The sequence below is a fragment of the Phacochoerus africanus genome, chromosome 11, assembly GCF_016906955.1.
Source record: "Phacochoerus africanus isolate WHEZ1 chromosome 11, ROS_Pafr_v1, whole genome shotgun sequence".
NCBI lineage: Eukaryota > Metazoa > Chordata > Mammalia > Artiodactyla > Suidae > Phacochoerus > Phacochoerus africanus.
Genome location: NC_062554.1, coordinates 91,935,407 through 91,950,495, shown reverse-complemented (window position 1 = coordinate 91,950,495; position 15,089 = coordinate 91,935,407). Strand labels below are relative to the sequence as shown.

Genomic DNA, 15,089 nt, shown 5'->3' with positions numbered 1-15,089 from the left:
TTAAAAATGTTAAACATCAGTATTCAAGATAAACGTGTGTGTTTTATAGATGTGTGTAGAAAAGCATTCATAATGGTTTTATATGAAAATACTTAGCTGAAAGCACAGTGATAATTTTAAGAAAGAACAAAATATTTAAAATATAAGTTATAAATATTTATGTTTTATGGGTATATATGTTGCAAATTTAAGGTAACAGGATAAAATAAACACAAAACTTTAAATACAAACCCTATACAGTTTATTTCTGGTGAAAGTTTTCTAATGTAATAGAAAATACATTGATTCTTCAACCAACACTAGAGAAGATTTGTTGCTTAAATATATTAACTATGTTTTAGGGGGAAAAATGCCTCATATTTTCATAGAATATACATAGACTGCAATAAAGTGCTTCCTCTTACAGGTTACAGATCCTGAGAAAATCAAAAATATTTTATTGTTTCTCGAAATCTTATCCTTTTTATTCTATTCCTACATTCATAACTAAATTAATCAAACATTATTAGCCTACAGTGACCGAAAGCTCTTTCTTCAAGGAGACTGCTACCTGCTTAGTTCTAAGTCTAGCATATAATGTGAGATATGTAAAATCAAGGGACATTTTGGAAATATTTTATGACTGATGCCATATTAATAATCTGTTTTGTTAGAATAAGCCAATAGAAGCGACCTAGAGAACTCCACAAAGGGTGGTCTTGAATTGCAAGATGGCTGAAACCAGACTCTTCCTGTGCTGAAATATCATTTTTACTAAATACAGCATGGTTTCCTACTGCACACCCAAATTTGACTGAAGTGAACATTTAATATGGTCAGTAAAGCTCCCTCTGTCTTGCACAAAAAGTAGGTAATACAGGGTCTTTGATCATCAAAAACAGCAGCATTGACACACAAATTATATTTTTGGTTCATGAAGATAAAAAAAGCCATACTTTTGATTAGGGAAATCCTAATACACATGAGGCCTTTAAAAGTTAACAAAGTTAAAAAATAAAATACCAAGTGTATGTTTAAAGAAAATAATAGGTAATATTTGGTAAACGTGAATAATTCTATTGAAAGACTGCCTTCTGTTATCTACTTTGCTGAAATACCTAAATATCTATGTCCACGATTCAAATGTACATAAAGACTTGGGAATTTTTCTTCTAGACTCTGTACTTCAATCAGCACACAATCAAAATGTTCTGGTGTATCTGACACACTCCCAGTAGGATAAAGTTACACTGAAATCAGCATCAACTCTCAGAGATTATTGCTCTCAATGCTAAGGAATAATTTTTCTTTACTAGAGTCTTCATTGGTTATGATTTCTGAAATATCTTTTCCAATACCTCAAAATTTAGGATAAAAAATTTATCTTAAAACTAGGATTTGATTTTAATCTAAAGTAGAAATTTACTATTCACTTATAAATAAGAAAGACATAAAATGATTGAAAGATAATGGTGAAAAAAGCTCTTGCCTAATATTCTCCATCTTATTATTGATCATGGTGGTTTTTTCAAGGTGAAACAGTGCTCTAGTACTGCTGTCTTCGAGCATTTTGTTTCTGGAAAAATGACTTTCCAAATTCATATGTACTGATCATAATAGCACAAGCAGGAGCAATTTTAATTAAGCGAGGAATTAGGCCTGAAAGAGAACAGACAAAAATCAGAACAAACTTTTACCTTATTTTTAAAAATGTAATTTATTTGGTTTCACTGTGATAGTTATCGAATTAAGTGAAGTGATATATCAAATACTATCCCATAAATTGGTGTCAAAGAATAAGCCAAACTGCTTACTACCTATATCTTTAATTCCAAGTTACTTTAATATACAAATCTTACTGACCATAAATTATTATCTAACATTTTTAAACATAGCAAAGGTATTTAAGAGGAAAGTAAATGTGGAATGTTCTCAAAACTTTGCTTCTGAAAGTTAATTTAAGAAAGAAATAAATTGAAAAGTAAAAGTAGTCATGTAGTTGATGATTTGGTAAAGGAAATAATTTTACCTGTAAATAATCCAGAAAATCCATCCTTAGCAACAATGTTCTTCATTATAGCCCAAGTTGACATTTGCCAAGGCATAGAAACTAAATGTTAAAATAAAGAGATGATACTATTATAAATTACCACTTAATTTCTACTACAGATAATACACATAGAAGAGTGTTTATGGGAGTTCCCTGGTGGCTCAGTGGGTTAAAGATCTGGCATTGTCACTCCTGTGGCTCTGATTACTGCTGTGGAGCAAGTTCCAACCCTGGCCAGGGAACTCCAGCATGCTACAGGCTCAGCCAAAAAAAAAAAAAAAAGGTTTGGGGGTTTATCATTTCATTATAATAAGAACAGATATATTTACCTAAAGAGCTTTTTTTTTTTTTTTTTTTGGTCTTTTTGCCATTTCTTGGGCTGCTCCCATGGCATATGGATGTTCCCAGGCTAGGGGTCGAATTGGAGCTGTAGCCACCAGCCTACGCCAGAGCCACAGCAACATGGGATCCTAGCCGCGTCTGCAACCTACACCACAGCTCACGGCAACACTGGATCCTTAACCCACTGAGCAAGGCCAGGAATCGAACCTGCAACCTCATGGTTCCTAGTCGGATTCGTTAACCACTGAGCCACAACGGGAACTCCATAAAGAGCTATTTTAAAATCTTATTTTTAACAGTTGGATTCTTTAAAAAGAAAACATTATTAGGCAGTAAATTTAAAGGTACATACAGGATTAGATAAAATCAAGGAGGAATATACCAAAGGCTTCTCCTGAATTGATGTTTATTTCTTGAGCTTGGTGGTGTGTATCCTTTATACTTTCTCTCCATCTTGAAAATCTTTCACAATGAAAAATTTTAAAGATGTACAGATCTTCATGGGGTTCCCAAAGCCAAAGTGAAGACCTTGTAACCATTTTTCATTAAATTTTTATTGCACATATTAAAAAAATTTTTTTTCCAAAAAGAGGTTTTAAGGAAAATAGCTCATTCTCCCTAGTGAGGTCCTGCTTTATTAAAACTTTTCTGAAGAGATGTGCCAGTCTTGAAATGAATTAGATCAGCCCTTTCTCCTCCAAAGGAAAGATTTATCCTTTAACAGTAACATCTCAATTATTTGCAACGACTCAAATATCTGGAACACAGTAAAAAATTAATTTATATATTTTTTGAAAACAGCAAAAATAGCCGGCAGTAAAGTTCAGACATGAAGTCATGAATGAGCTGTTCATTCACAAAGTTCCATTTACCTTCATTTTATACAATGATTCTAAGCAGCTGGCTTAGCCCACAGACTACTAGATGCAGTACATGAGAAAAAAATCTGCTAAGAAGCAAGCATGCTACCATGTGAACACTGTGATACCTGAGGATTTCAAAGTCTTGGTCTGAGACCAGCGGTTGATAGGCAAACACTCCTATGTTATCCTCACTGGCTTCTGAGAGCTGCATTATGAAGCTCTAAGTAAGCAATGTGCACAATGATGACAACGCTGAGTCATTAAGAAAGATGACATACTATTAAGCATGTGTAGGAAAAAGGGAAAGATTAGAAAAAGATACCTTTCAAAATTTTTTTAGAATTTTCCACTAAAAATGAGAGGCTCATTATCTTAATTTTATAAAAAGTATCAGATTCTCTGACTATGAAGATAAATGAGGCCTTGTGATATATTTAAGAAGTTAAACTATCAACATAAATGTAAGCATAAATATAATAATTACAACAACTCAACAGAAAGGACACATTTTAAAACCAAGAACAAAGACTTACCAGTGAAATTTAACTTTCTTTAAAAAGTCAACAATAAAAATCATATACTACAAGTTGATAACTTATACTCCATGTTTAAATTATTCCATTGAAATTCCGTTAACAATTGGCAAAATAAAGGAAGCCAAGTAGCTGGGTACTTCTAGCATTATAGACTCAAGCCCCAAACTGGTCTCTATTTTAACAGCAGGGGAAATTAATGTAAAAGAGAATTAACAAAAAAAAAAAAAATTTATCAACTGGAGGTAAGCCACAGCAGAGCTCTAATCAAACCTTGAAAGTATCTTCTGCCTAAAGATCCAACATCAAAAAGCTATTTTTTGATGCACAAGTAACTTCTTACACTGTAAAAAAATACGACTTCATTATTAAATATTTCAAGCATGGACAACAATAAACACCAATTTACTGACCATCCAAATTTATCAAATCCTAACAACTGTATGTTTCAGAAACAAAGCTCCATTTCCAATGGGTTTGCTACACCTTCTATGATAATAATGACAGAATCTAGTAGAATCAGCTAAAATTACATTTTTATTCTACAAGAAATTACAGGTTATAAAGAATTAAAAGTAGATGGGATAAGCAGTAGACAAAAACACATCAAAATGGAAGATAAAAATTAAAAAGAGGAAGAAAATGTAGAAGCATACTAATGAAACACATCAAGAGAAAAAAGGCTTTCCAGTAATTTCCTATCCTTCATGATTTGCCTAGATTTAACTGAAAGAATACCTACAGAATTTAATCTTCTGTATAGCAGGTGTGAGAATTAACTGATGGCAGGTAAAATACATAGACATTAAGATTTCTTAAAATTTTTGTTTAGGTTTAAAGTATTTTTTTCTGGATATTCCACTCTAACAGTATATTAGTATGAGTTAAACAGTAAGGCAACAAAGGGAGTTCCCTTCGTGCCTCAGCAGAAACGAATCTGACTGAGGATGAGGGTTCAATCCCTGGCCTCATTCAGTGGGTTAAGGATCCAGTGTTGCTGTGAGCTGTGGTGCAGGTCGAAGACACGTCTCAGATCTGGCATGGCTGTGGCTGTGGCTGGCAGCTGTAGCTCCAATTAGACCCCTAGCCTGGGAACTTTGATATGCTGTGGGTACAAAATGCAAAAAAATGCAAAAAAAATCTTATTTTCCCTCTTTTAGATATTCCTAACCTAGTATCTGGAAAGAAAAATAAAAATACTCATGGCATCCTGAAAATGTTTTATATTAATTAAACTTACTTTTATGACTTTCATATGTCCAAAGTTGTGTCTGCTTTTGTGTTTTTACCACATCAAATGGCAAAGTTACAACAGCTGCAAACTAACAAAAAATAAAGTTGATTAATTCAAATCTACTTTAAAATCTTTCTATATTCTTCTGATTTGCACATAAGGATAGTAATAAAAATCATAAGTGAACTGAAACTTAAAATGAAACCAGATGTATCTGAAGAGAAACTTCAATTAAAGAAAAGAGAAGAATATCCTAGGTATTTCTTGCAAAATTCAGGATTAAGTAAATAGTCTCAGAAAAGTTCCACTATTTTCCTGAGAGACAGAATTCCAACCAGACCTTTCTGACCAAAACCAGCATTCCTAATTTCTGATGCTCCTGTGTGTTCCATTATTCCTTCACTACATATAAAGGTACAGTACATATTCTAAAGCAGAAATCCTCAAGTATCAAGAAAGCATTTAGAAATTTCCAACAAATGCTACAATTAAAAATTAATTTACATAAAGAAAATAGACTTTGAATTTTAGTTCTATACCCCTTTTCTTTACAGATTTCAACATTTATCAAATGTATACAGTTCACAAATCACATTTTCAGAAATTTAGATCAAAGTTAATCAATTTAATGATTATTTTCATAATGCCCCAATTAAACAAGGGAGACTTTTTGAAAGAATAAATTCCCTTAAGAATGTCTCATAATATTTGATATAAGAGCCAAAGTAAAACCTGGCCTCTATTTTTTGCTTCCCAACTCACATTCGACCAATATGCTCATAAAATACCCTTTAATATCATATTTAATATATTTATTTTGTCTGACTATGCTTAAGTTCTTGAGATCAGTTTCAAATATCTCAGGTAAGACAAAATCATTTATTGTTTCTTTATTTCCACAATCTAGCTGTACAGCTGCCCCTTAGTATCTGGGGAAAGTTGGTTCCAGGACCTACACAGATACAAAAACCTGCAGATGCTCAGGTCCCTTATATAAAATGGTATATACAATTAGTCCTCCAAATCCGCAGTTTCCATATCTGTGGGTTCAACAACCAGAGTTGGAATTGGTTGAACCTGCAGGTGAAGAACCCCGACAGGTAATATCAAAGGCAGCAACTATGTGGTATAAGCCTGACACTTTCTAAAATGACATGGTTTATTTAGGCTATTCTGTTTGCTGACAGAAAGCCGGGGATATTGTCCCACTGAGGTACCTTTTCAGTTCAGAGACAAAATTTTATTTAAAAAGTCAAAAGGCAGCAATATTTTCTAGATAACTAAAATGTTTTAAATAAAGTTTCCATGTTAGGCAGAGGTAGTAAAATAGATAACTTTCCTTCATATTACTGGAAAGCTGGTACAACATCCTGCAGCTATTATTGAACTTCATTTTTTTTTAGACATTAAGCAGTAAGCATTAAATTGCTAAAAAGAACCGCTCTTTTGCCTCAATAAGTTTATACCCCACTAGGCTTAATATGACAGCTCTCAGACCATGTAAGTTTTGAATGCAATCTCAGGGGCTTCCTTAGCCTAGGTTTTCTGACACAGCTATTCCAGTATTTGGCTTCAGGTCTCCACGACTTCACTAATGCTCCTTCACTCATGTTTTCATTTGGTTCCAGCATATCAGCTCATCACTCTACATCATCACAAATTCACTTTGTAAGTACGTGGGTATAAGAAAGCTCTTTGTGGCCAAGATCATGGTGATATGAATCTGCATAAAAGAAGTCCACTACACGACTTTACATTATATGGAAGGATGGGAAAAGGTGAGATCTCTACTATCCAAAAATGATCTTTTGATACTTCTCACTTCTAATTATAACTTTTGTTAAAATTCATTTACAAAGTACTCAGCCAAAATGTTCCCAAAGAAACAGGAATTAGCAGCAAAGGATGAAGTTACTTCTACTCAATCCAATAAGTAGCTGTAAGATCTACTGCTATCGGCATTTAATGACCAAAATGCCAAATACTTTGTAAATAATAAAGTGCTATTTAAACTCTTACCATTACCACAACTGTAATGATCCAAATCCAAAAGTTTTTCAGAAAAATACATTTGTAATATAATAAAAAGACGTAAAATGCACTTTAAAACATTTAATGGCTAAATAATTTAACTCAAAATAGGACAGTAAATACTTAGAAAGAAATTTGTAAAAAGGCAAAAACCTTCAATATGCTGCCTACAAGAAACTCACCTTAGGACAAAAGATACATATAGATTGAAAGTGAAAGGGTGGGGAAAAATATTTCACGCCAATAGACATGACAGAAAAGCAGGAGTCGCAACACTCATATCAGACAAAATAGACTTTAAAACAAAAGACATAAAGAAAGACACTACTTAATGATTAAGGGATCCATCCAAGGAGAGGATGTTACTATCGTCAACATACATGCCCCAAATATAGAAGCACCCAGATACATACAACAAATATTAACAGACATAAAGGGAGATATTGATGAGAATACAATCATAGTAGGAGACCTTAATACCCCCTCACATCAATGGACAGATCCTCTAGACAGAAAACCAATAAAGCAACAGAGATCCTAAAGGAAACAATAGAAAAGTCAGACTTAATTGATATCTTCAGGACACTACATCCAAAAAAAGCAGAATACACATTCTTCTCAAATGCTCATGGAACATTCTCAAGAATTGACCACATATTGAGACACAAAGCTAATCTCAATAAATTCAGGAGCATAGAAATTATCTCAAGTATCTTCTCTGACTACAATGCCATGAAATTAGAAATCAACCATGGGAAAAGGAAAGAGAAAAAACCTACTACATGGAGACTAAACAACATGCTACTCAAAAACCAATGGGTCAATGAGGAAATCAAGAAGGAAATTAAAAACTACCTTGAAACAAATGATAATGAAGACACAACCGCTCAAAATCTATGGGATGCTGTGAAAGCAGTGCTCAGAGGGAAATTTATAGCAATACAGGCCTTTTTCAAAAAAGAAGAAAGATCCCAAATTGACAACTTAACCCTCCACCTACACGAATTAGAAAAAGAAGAACAAAAAAGCCCTAAAGTCAGCAGAAGGAAGGAAATTATAAAGATCAAAGAAGAAATCAATAAAATAGAGACTCAAAAAACAATAGAGAAAATTAATAAAACCAAGAGCTGGTTCTTTGAAAAGGTGAACAAAATGGACAAACCCCTGGCCAGACTCACTCAAAAGAGGAAAGAACCCAAATGACCAAAATTATAAATGAAAAAGGAGAAATCACAACGGACACAGCAGAAATATAAGAAACCATAAGCGAATACTATGAACAACTATACGGCAACAAGTTTGACAATCTGGAGGACATGGACAATTTTCTAGAATCTTACAGCCTGCCAAAACTGAATCAAGTAGAAACAGACCAACTGAACAGACCGATCACTAGAAATGAAATGGAAGAGGTCATAAAATCACTCCCTACAAATAAAAGTCCAGGACCAGATGGCTTCACAGGTGAATTTTATCAAACATATAAAGAGGAATTGGTGCCCATCCTCCTTAAACTCTTTCAAAAGGTTGAAGAAGAAGGAATACTCCCAAAGACATTCTATGATGCCACCATCACCCTCATTCCAAAACCAGACAGAGATACCACCAAAAAAGAAAACTATCGGCCAATATCATTGATGAATAGAGATGCAAAAATTCTGAACAAAATCTTAGCCAACCGAATCCAACAACATACCAAAAAAATTATACACCATGACCAGGTAGGGTTCATCCCAGGTTCACAAGGATGGTTCAACATACACAAATCAATCAGCATCATACACCACATTAACAAAAAAAAAGTCAAAAATCATATGATCATCTCAATAGACGCAGAAAAAGCATGTGACAAAGTCCAACATCCATTCATTATCAAGACCCTCAACAAAGTGGGTATAGAGGGAACATTCCTGAACATAATCAAAGCCATTTATGAGAAACCCACAGCAAATATAATCCTCAATGGGGAAAAACTGAAAGCCTTCTCACTCCAATCTGGAACAAGACAGGGATGCCCACTCTCACCACTGCTCTTCAACATAGTTTTGGAAGTCCTAGCCACAGCAATTAGACAAACAAGAGAAATAAAAGGCATCCATATAGGAAGAGAAGAGAGAAAACTGTCACTGTATGCAGATGACATGATACTATACATAGAAAACCCTAAGGACTCAACCCCAAAACTACTTGAACTGATTCATAAATTCAGCAAAGTAGCAGGAGATAAGATGAACATTCAGAAGTCAGTTGCATTTCTGTATACCAGCAATGAAATATTAGAAAAGGAATACAAAAATACGATACCTTTTAAAATTGCACCTCACAAAATCAAATACCTCGGAATACACCTGACCAAGGAGGGAAAGGACCTATATGCCGAGAACTATAAAACTTTAATCAAAGAAATCAAAGAAGATGTAAAGAAATGGAAAGATATTCCATGTTCCTGGATTGGGAAAATCAATATTGTAAAAATGGCCATCCTACCCAAAGCAATCTACAGATTCAATGCAATCCCTATCAGATTACCCATGACATTTTTCACAGAACTAGAACAAACAATCCAAACATTTATATGGAACCACAAAAGACCCAGAATCGCCAAAGCAATCCTGAGAAACAAAAACCAAGCAGGAGGCATAACTCTCCCAGACTTCAAGAAATACTACAAAGCCACAGTCATCAAAACAGTGTGGTACTGGTATCAAAACAGACAGACCAATGGAACAGAATAGAGAACCCAGAAATAAACCCTGACACCTATGGTCAATTAATCTTTGACAAGGGAGGCAAGAACATAAAATGGGAAAAAGAAAGTCTATTCAGCAAGCATTGCTGGAAAACCTGGACAGCTGCATGCAAAGCAATGAGACTAGAACACACCCTCACACCATGCACAAAAATAAACTCCAAATGGCTGAAAGACTTAAATATACGACAGGACACCATCAAACTCCTAGAAGAAAACATAGGCAAAACACTCTCTGACATCAACATCATGAATATTTTCTCAGGTCAGTCTCCCAAAGCAATAGAAATTAGAGCAAAAATAAACCCATGGGACCTCATCAAACTGAAAAGCTTTTGCACAGCAAAGGAAACCCAAAAGAAAACAAAAAGACAACTTACAGAGTGGGAGAAAACAGTTTCAAATGATGCAACCGACAAGGGCTTAATCTCTAGAATATATAAACAACCTATACAACCCAACAGCAAAAAAGCCAATCAATCAATGGAAAAATGGGCTAAAGACCTGAATAGACATTTCTCCAAAGAAGATATACAGATGGCCAACAAACACATGAAAAAATGCTCAACATCGCTGGTTATAAGAGAAATGCAAATCAAAACTACCATGAGATATCACCTCACACCAGTCAGAATGGCCATCATTAATAAATCCACAAATAACAAGTGCTGGAGGGGCTGTGGAGAAAAGGGAACCCTCCTGCACTGTTGGTGGGAATGTAAACTGGTACAGCCACTATGGAGAACAGTTTGGAGATACCTTAGAAATCTATACAGAGAACTTCCATATGACCCCGCAATCCCACTCTTGGGCATCTCTCCGGAAAAAACTCTACTTAAAAGAGACATGTGCACCCGCATGTTCATTGCAGCACTATTCACAATAGCCAAGACATGGAAACAACCCAAATGTCCATCGACAGATGATTGGATTCACAAGATGTGGTACATATACACAATGGAATACTACTCAGCCATCAAAAAGAATGACATAATGCCATCTGCAGCAACATGGATGGAACTAGAGAATCTCATCCTGAGTGAAATGAGCCAGAAAGACAAAGACAAATACCATATGATATCACTCATAACTGGAATCTAATATCCAGCACAAATGAACATCTCCTCAGAAAAGAAAACCATGGACTTGGAGAAGAGACTTGTGGCTGCCTGATGGGAGGGGGAGGGAGTGGGAGGGATCAGGAGCTTGGGCTTATCAGACACAACTTAGAATAGATTTACAAGGAGATCCTGTTGAATAGCATTGAGAACTTTGTCTAGATACTCATGTTGCAACAGAAGAAAGGGTGGGGGAAAAAATATAATTGTAATGTATACATGTAAGGATAACCTGACCCCCTTGCTGTACAGTTGGAAAATAAAAAAAAAAAAAAAGAAAGAAATTTGTGGTGCAGCCTGAAAGTGCTAACAGTAGACATGAAAGGCTATATAATATTTTGTTCTCTTTTAGTAAGACAGTTGTTAACAAGACTATTCTGGAATATTAACAACAAAAGAGTAAACTTACAGAACCAGACAATGCTCCTGAAGTAAAAGTGATCATAAATGTTGGTTCATATAAACCAGATTTTGCACACAACCACTTCTTTAAAACTTCATAGTTATACCAGTACAGTGCTATAAAAAAAGAATGAAATGAACATATATTTAGAAATAAAATGTGGACTTTAAAGAAAACATCTGAGGAATATTATGTATTAAAGGAAAAGAGAAATTCTAGCCTTGACACACCTTGCTTTCTGCTTACACACTTACCAGGCAAGATTTTTTAAAAAGGAACCAAATTCTCAGTAATATTCTAGTATCTCATAAACAAAAAACTATGCATCAGTAAAAAGTAAGACTTTAATTTCAAAACCTGACAAGGACAACAGAGGAAAGGAAAAGAACAGTCCATCTCATTCAAGATGTAAAAATCCTAAAAAAAGTAGGCAAATGGGAAGAGTTCCCATCGTGGCGCAGCAGAAACGAATCCTACTAGGAACCATGAGGCTGTGGGTTTGACCTCTGGCCTCAGTCAGAGGGTTAATGATCCGGCGTTGCCGTGAGCTGTGGTGTAGGTTGCAGACGCAGCTCAGATCCCACGTTGCTGTGGCTCTGGCGTAGGCTGGCGGCTACAGCTCCGAATAGACCCCCAGCGTGGGAACCTCCATATACCATGGGTGCAGCCCTAAAAAAAAAAACAAAAATACAAAAAAAAAATTAAGCAAATGAAGCCGGTCATACACTATGACTAAACTGAGTTATCTCATGAATACAAAAGTAGTAAATACAACAAATGCTTTAGATGCCATGCATCACATTAACAGAATCACAGAACCATCTAAAAATGATGGGAAAGCACTTCACGAAATTCAATACACTTTCAGAGTTCCCACTGCAGCTAAGCAGTAATGAACCTGACTAGTATCCATGAGGATGTGGGTTCGATCCCGGGCCTTGCTCAGTGGGTTAAGGACCCAGCATTTTTGCCATTAACTGTAGTGAAGGTCACAGACGCAGCTTGGATCCTGTGTTGCTGTGGCTGTGGTGTAGGCCAGCAACTGCAGCTCTGAACTGAACAGTAGCCTGGGAACTTCCATATGCCACAGGTGTGGCCCTAAAAAGCAAAAAAATAATAATAATGATTTCAATACACTTTCATTCAAGCAAACAAATTCCTTGAAAACCTAGGGATAAAAGGGAACTTCTTCAACTTGATAAAGGATATGCATCAAGAACTTAAAGCAAAAATTATTATTAATGGTAACAACAGAACTATTTCCTTTTTTGGGGGGGCCACATCCACAGCATACAGAAATTCCCAGGTCTGGGATCAAACCTAAGCCACAGTAGTGACCCGAGTCATAGCAGTGACAATGCTGGATCCTTAAACTGCTGGGCCACCAGCAAACTCCAAAACTTTCCTTTAGAATGAGGAAAATGATATGGATGCAACACTATCACTGGCATTATTCAAAGCTGTAGTAGGCAGCACTGTTAAGCACAGTATTTATAGAAAAAAAATAAGAGCTATAACTTTAAAAATGAAGTAGTTATAATTTACATATTACTGTCTACATAGAAAACCCAAAAAGATAGACAGACAAATTAGAATTTATAACAGAGTTTTAAAAGTAGCTGAATATAGGTAACAGATAAAAACTGACTGTAACACAGCACCAACCACAAAGATCTAGAAAACTTCTTTTTAAACAGACCTTTAAAGTTAGGTACTAAAAGCTGGGGTTTAGTGGGTATATCTACAAATAAATCTAAATAATAAAGTTGAATAAATAACCTTCATGAAGAAAATTTAAAATCTCTACTAAAACATTTTATTTTTCTTTTTATTTATTTTTTGTCTTTATAGGCCCACATCCAAGGCATATGGAGGTTCTCAGGCTAGGAGTCTAATCGGAGCTGTAGCCGATGGCCTACACCACAGCCACAGCAACGCTAGATCTGAGCCGAGTCTGCAATCTACACCACAGCTCACGGCAATGCCAGATCCTTAACCCACTGAGCAAGGCCAGGGATCAAAACTGCAACCTCATGGTTCCTAGTCAGATTTGTTTATGCTGCGCCATGATGGGAACTCCTACTAAAACATTTTAAAGAAGAGTTATATAATACGTAGATAGGGCATTCCTACAGCAAAAAAAAAAAAAAAGGTAGCATAATTTTATTATTATGTATTTTAATTTAGACAACATTGTAGCATTAACATAGGGTTAAACAAATTGGTCAGTGAAACAGATCCACGCATTTGTGAAAATTTAATGCAACAGGGTTGACAAAATAAATCCCTAGAGCAGCTATGTCTACTCAATAAGTGATGCTGGGATAACCATCTATATGAGGGGGAAATGAAGGTGAATACTATTTCAGCCATTTTCCCTATCAATTATGGATAAGTGAATGGCCAATGAAACAGTATTCAACCTCAATAATCAGGGAATTTTAAGTTAAAGTGGGATACTACTTTAAATTACTAGATAAACAAAAATTAAGAACTCTGGCAACAAACGAGTCCAGTGGGTTAAAGGATCCAGCGGTGCTGCATCTGCAGCATAGGTCGCAGCTGCGGCTTGGATCCAATCCCTGGCCTGGGAAACTTCCATATGTCACAGGTGCAACCATTTAAAAAAAAAAGTGCTGGTGAAAGTATAAAATGAAACAACAGGAAGCTGGTGGTTGTGATCTGCACAATCACTTTACAAAGGGTTTGATATTACCTAATAAAATTTAAAATGTGTATGTTTACATGAACCAGCAAAACTAAGACTTAGAAAAATTCTTACACAAGTACACCAAGAGACTATTAAAAAATATTCACACCATTTTTTACTCATTTACTCATACATAAACAAGAGTGAAAGCAAAAAAAATAGATACATACAAAAATAAGGAATCTTACAAACATTTTTGATTAAACTATGTTTTAAACTTCAAAAATAGGCAAAACTACATAACATTGTTTAGCAATAATATATATGTGGTAACACTTTATGTTTGTCCTTTTAGGGCCATGTGTGTGGCATGTGGAGGTTCCCAGGCTAGGGGTCAAATCAGAGCTACAGCTGCCAGTCTACGTCAGAGCAACGCAGGATCCTTAACCCACTGAGCGAGACCAGGCATTGAACCTCTGTCCTCATGGACGCTAGTCAGATTCATTTCCACTGAGCCACGATGGGAACTCCATTAACACTATTTTTTAAAAACCAAATAAATGATAAAAATTCAGGGTAGTGGTTACCACTGAGAAGGTAACAGTAGAGGAGGACATATGTGGTTACGTGACTTTAGAAACTGCAATATTCTAATTCATATGTTGAAATAGTGACTTCACAGGTGTTTATTTTCTTAAAACTTCATAATTCATATGTATGTTCTTTTTCATGTATGAAATATCATGTAATAAAAAATGAAAAAGAATTAGTCTAGTAATCTGTGGCATTTCTAAAAAGCATAACTGAACACAAAGGTTGAAGAAAAATACGAATGGAAAGGGAAAGATGCAGAGATGTGAATGAGAGCACAAGGAAAGGATTAACTCAAAGGGGAAAAGAAAGGGGAATGTTAATACAAGGATTCCTAGTAATTATTTCTTCCAGGTTAAATGGAAACTTCCGAGATTCACAAGACAAGTAATATCGATATATGCATGTTCTACAAGTTATTTGCTAGTTTTGTACATCTCTTTCATGATTTTTTCATTTCTCATAATTCAAAGATTAGCATCATCTCAAATCTGATTTAGAATAGTCCCAAGAGGACACTCACTCAATGGGGAGATAGTTTATCTT

General features: G+C 35.2%; 1 protein-coding gene across 3 annotated transcripts in view; it reads right to left on the bottom strand.

Moving 5' to 3' along the window:
* Positions 1 to 218: 218 nt before the first annotated feature.
* SLC25A40 (solute carrier family 25 member 40) overlaps positions 219 to 15,089 on the bottom strand; it is a 50,461-nt gene continuing 35,590 nt past the window's right edge. For 2 of the 3 annotated variants that reach the window (XM_047752125.1, XM_047752126.1), the window contains exons 9-12: positions 11,309 to 11,418; positions 5,008 to 5,089; positions 2,009 to 2,089; positions 219 to 1,638 (exon numbers count right to left, since the gene is read on the bottom strand). In XM_047752125.1, the coding sequence (XP_047608081.1) occupies positions 1,526 to 1,638; positions 2,009 to 2,089; positions 5,008 to 5,089; positions 11,309 to 11,418 (386 nt within the window). In that variant the 3' untranslated portion in view covers positions 219 to 1,525. Of the gene's footprint in view, positions 1,639 to 2,008; positions 2,090 to 2,903; positions 3,129 to 5,007; positions 5,090 to 11,308; positions 11,419 to 15,089 lie in introns of those variants that run through there. The other variant, XM_047752127.1, reaches the window with a different exon arrangement.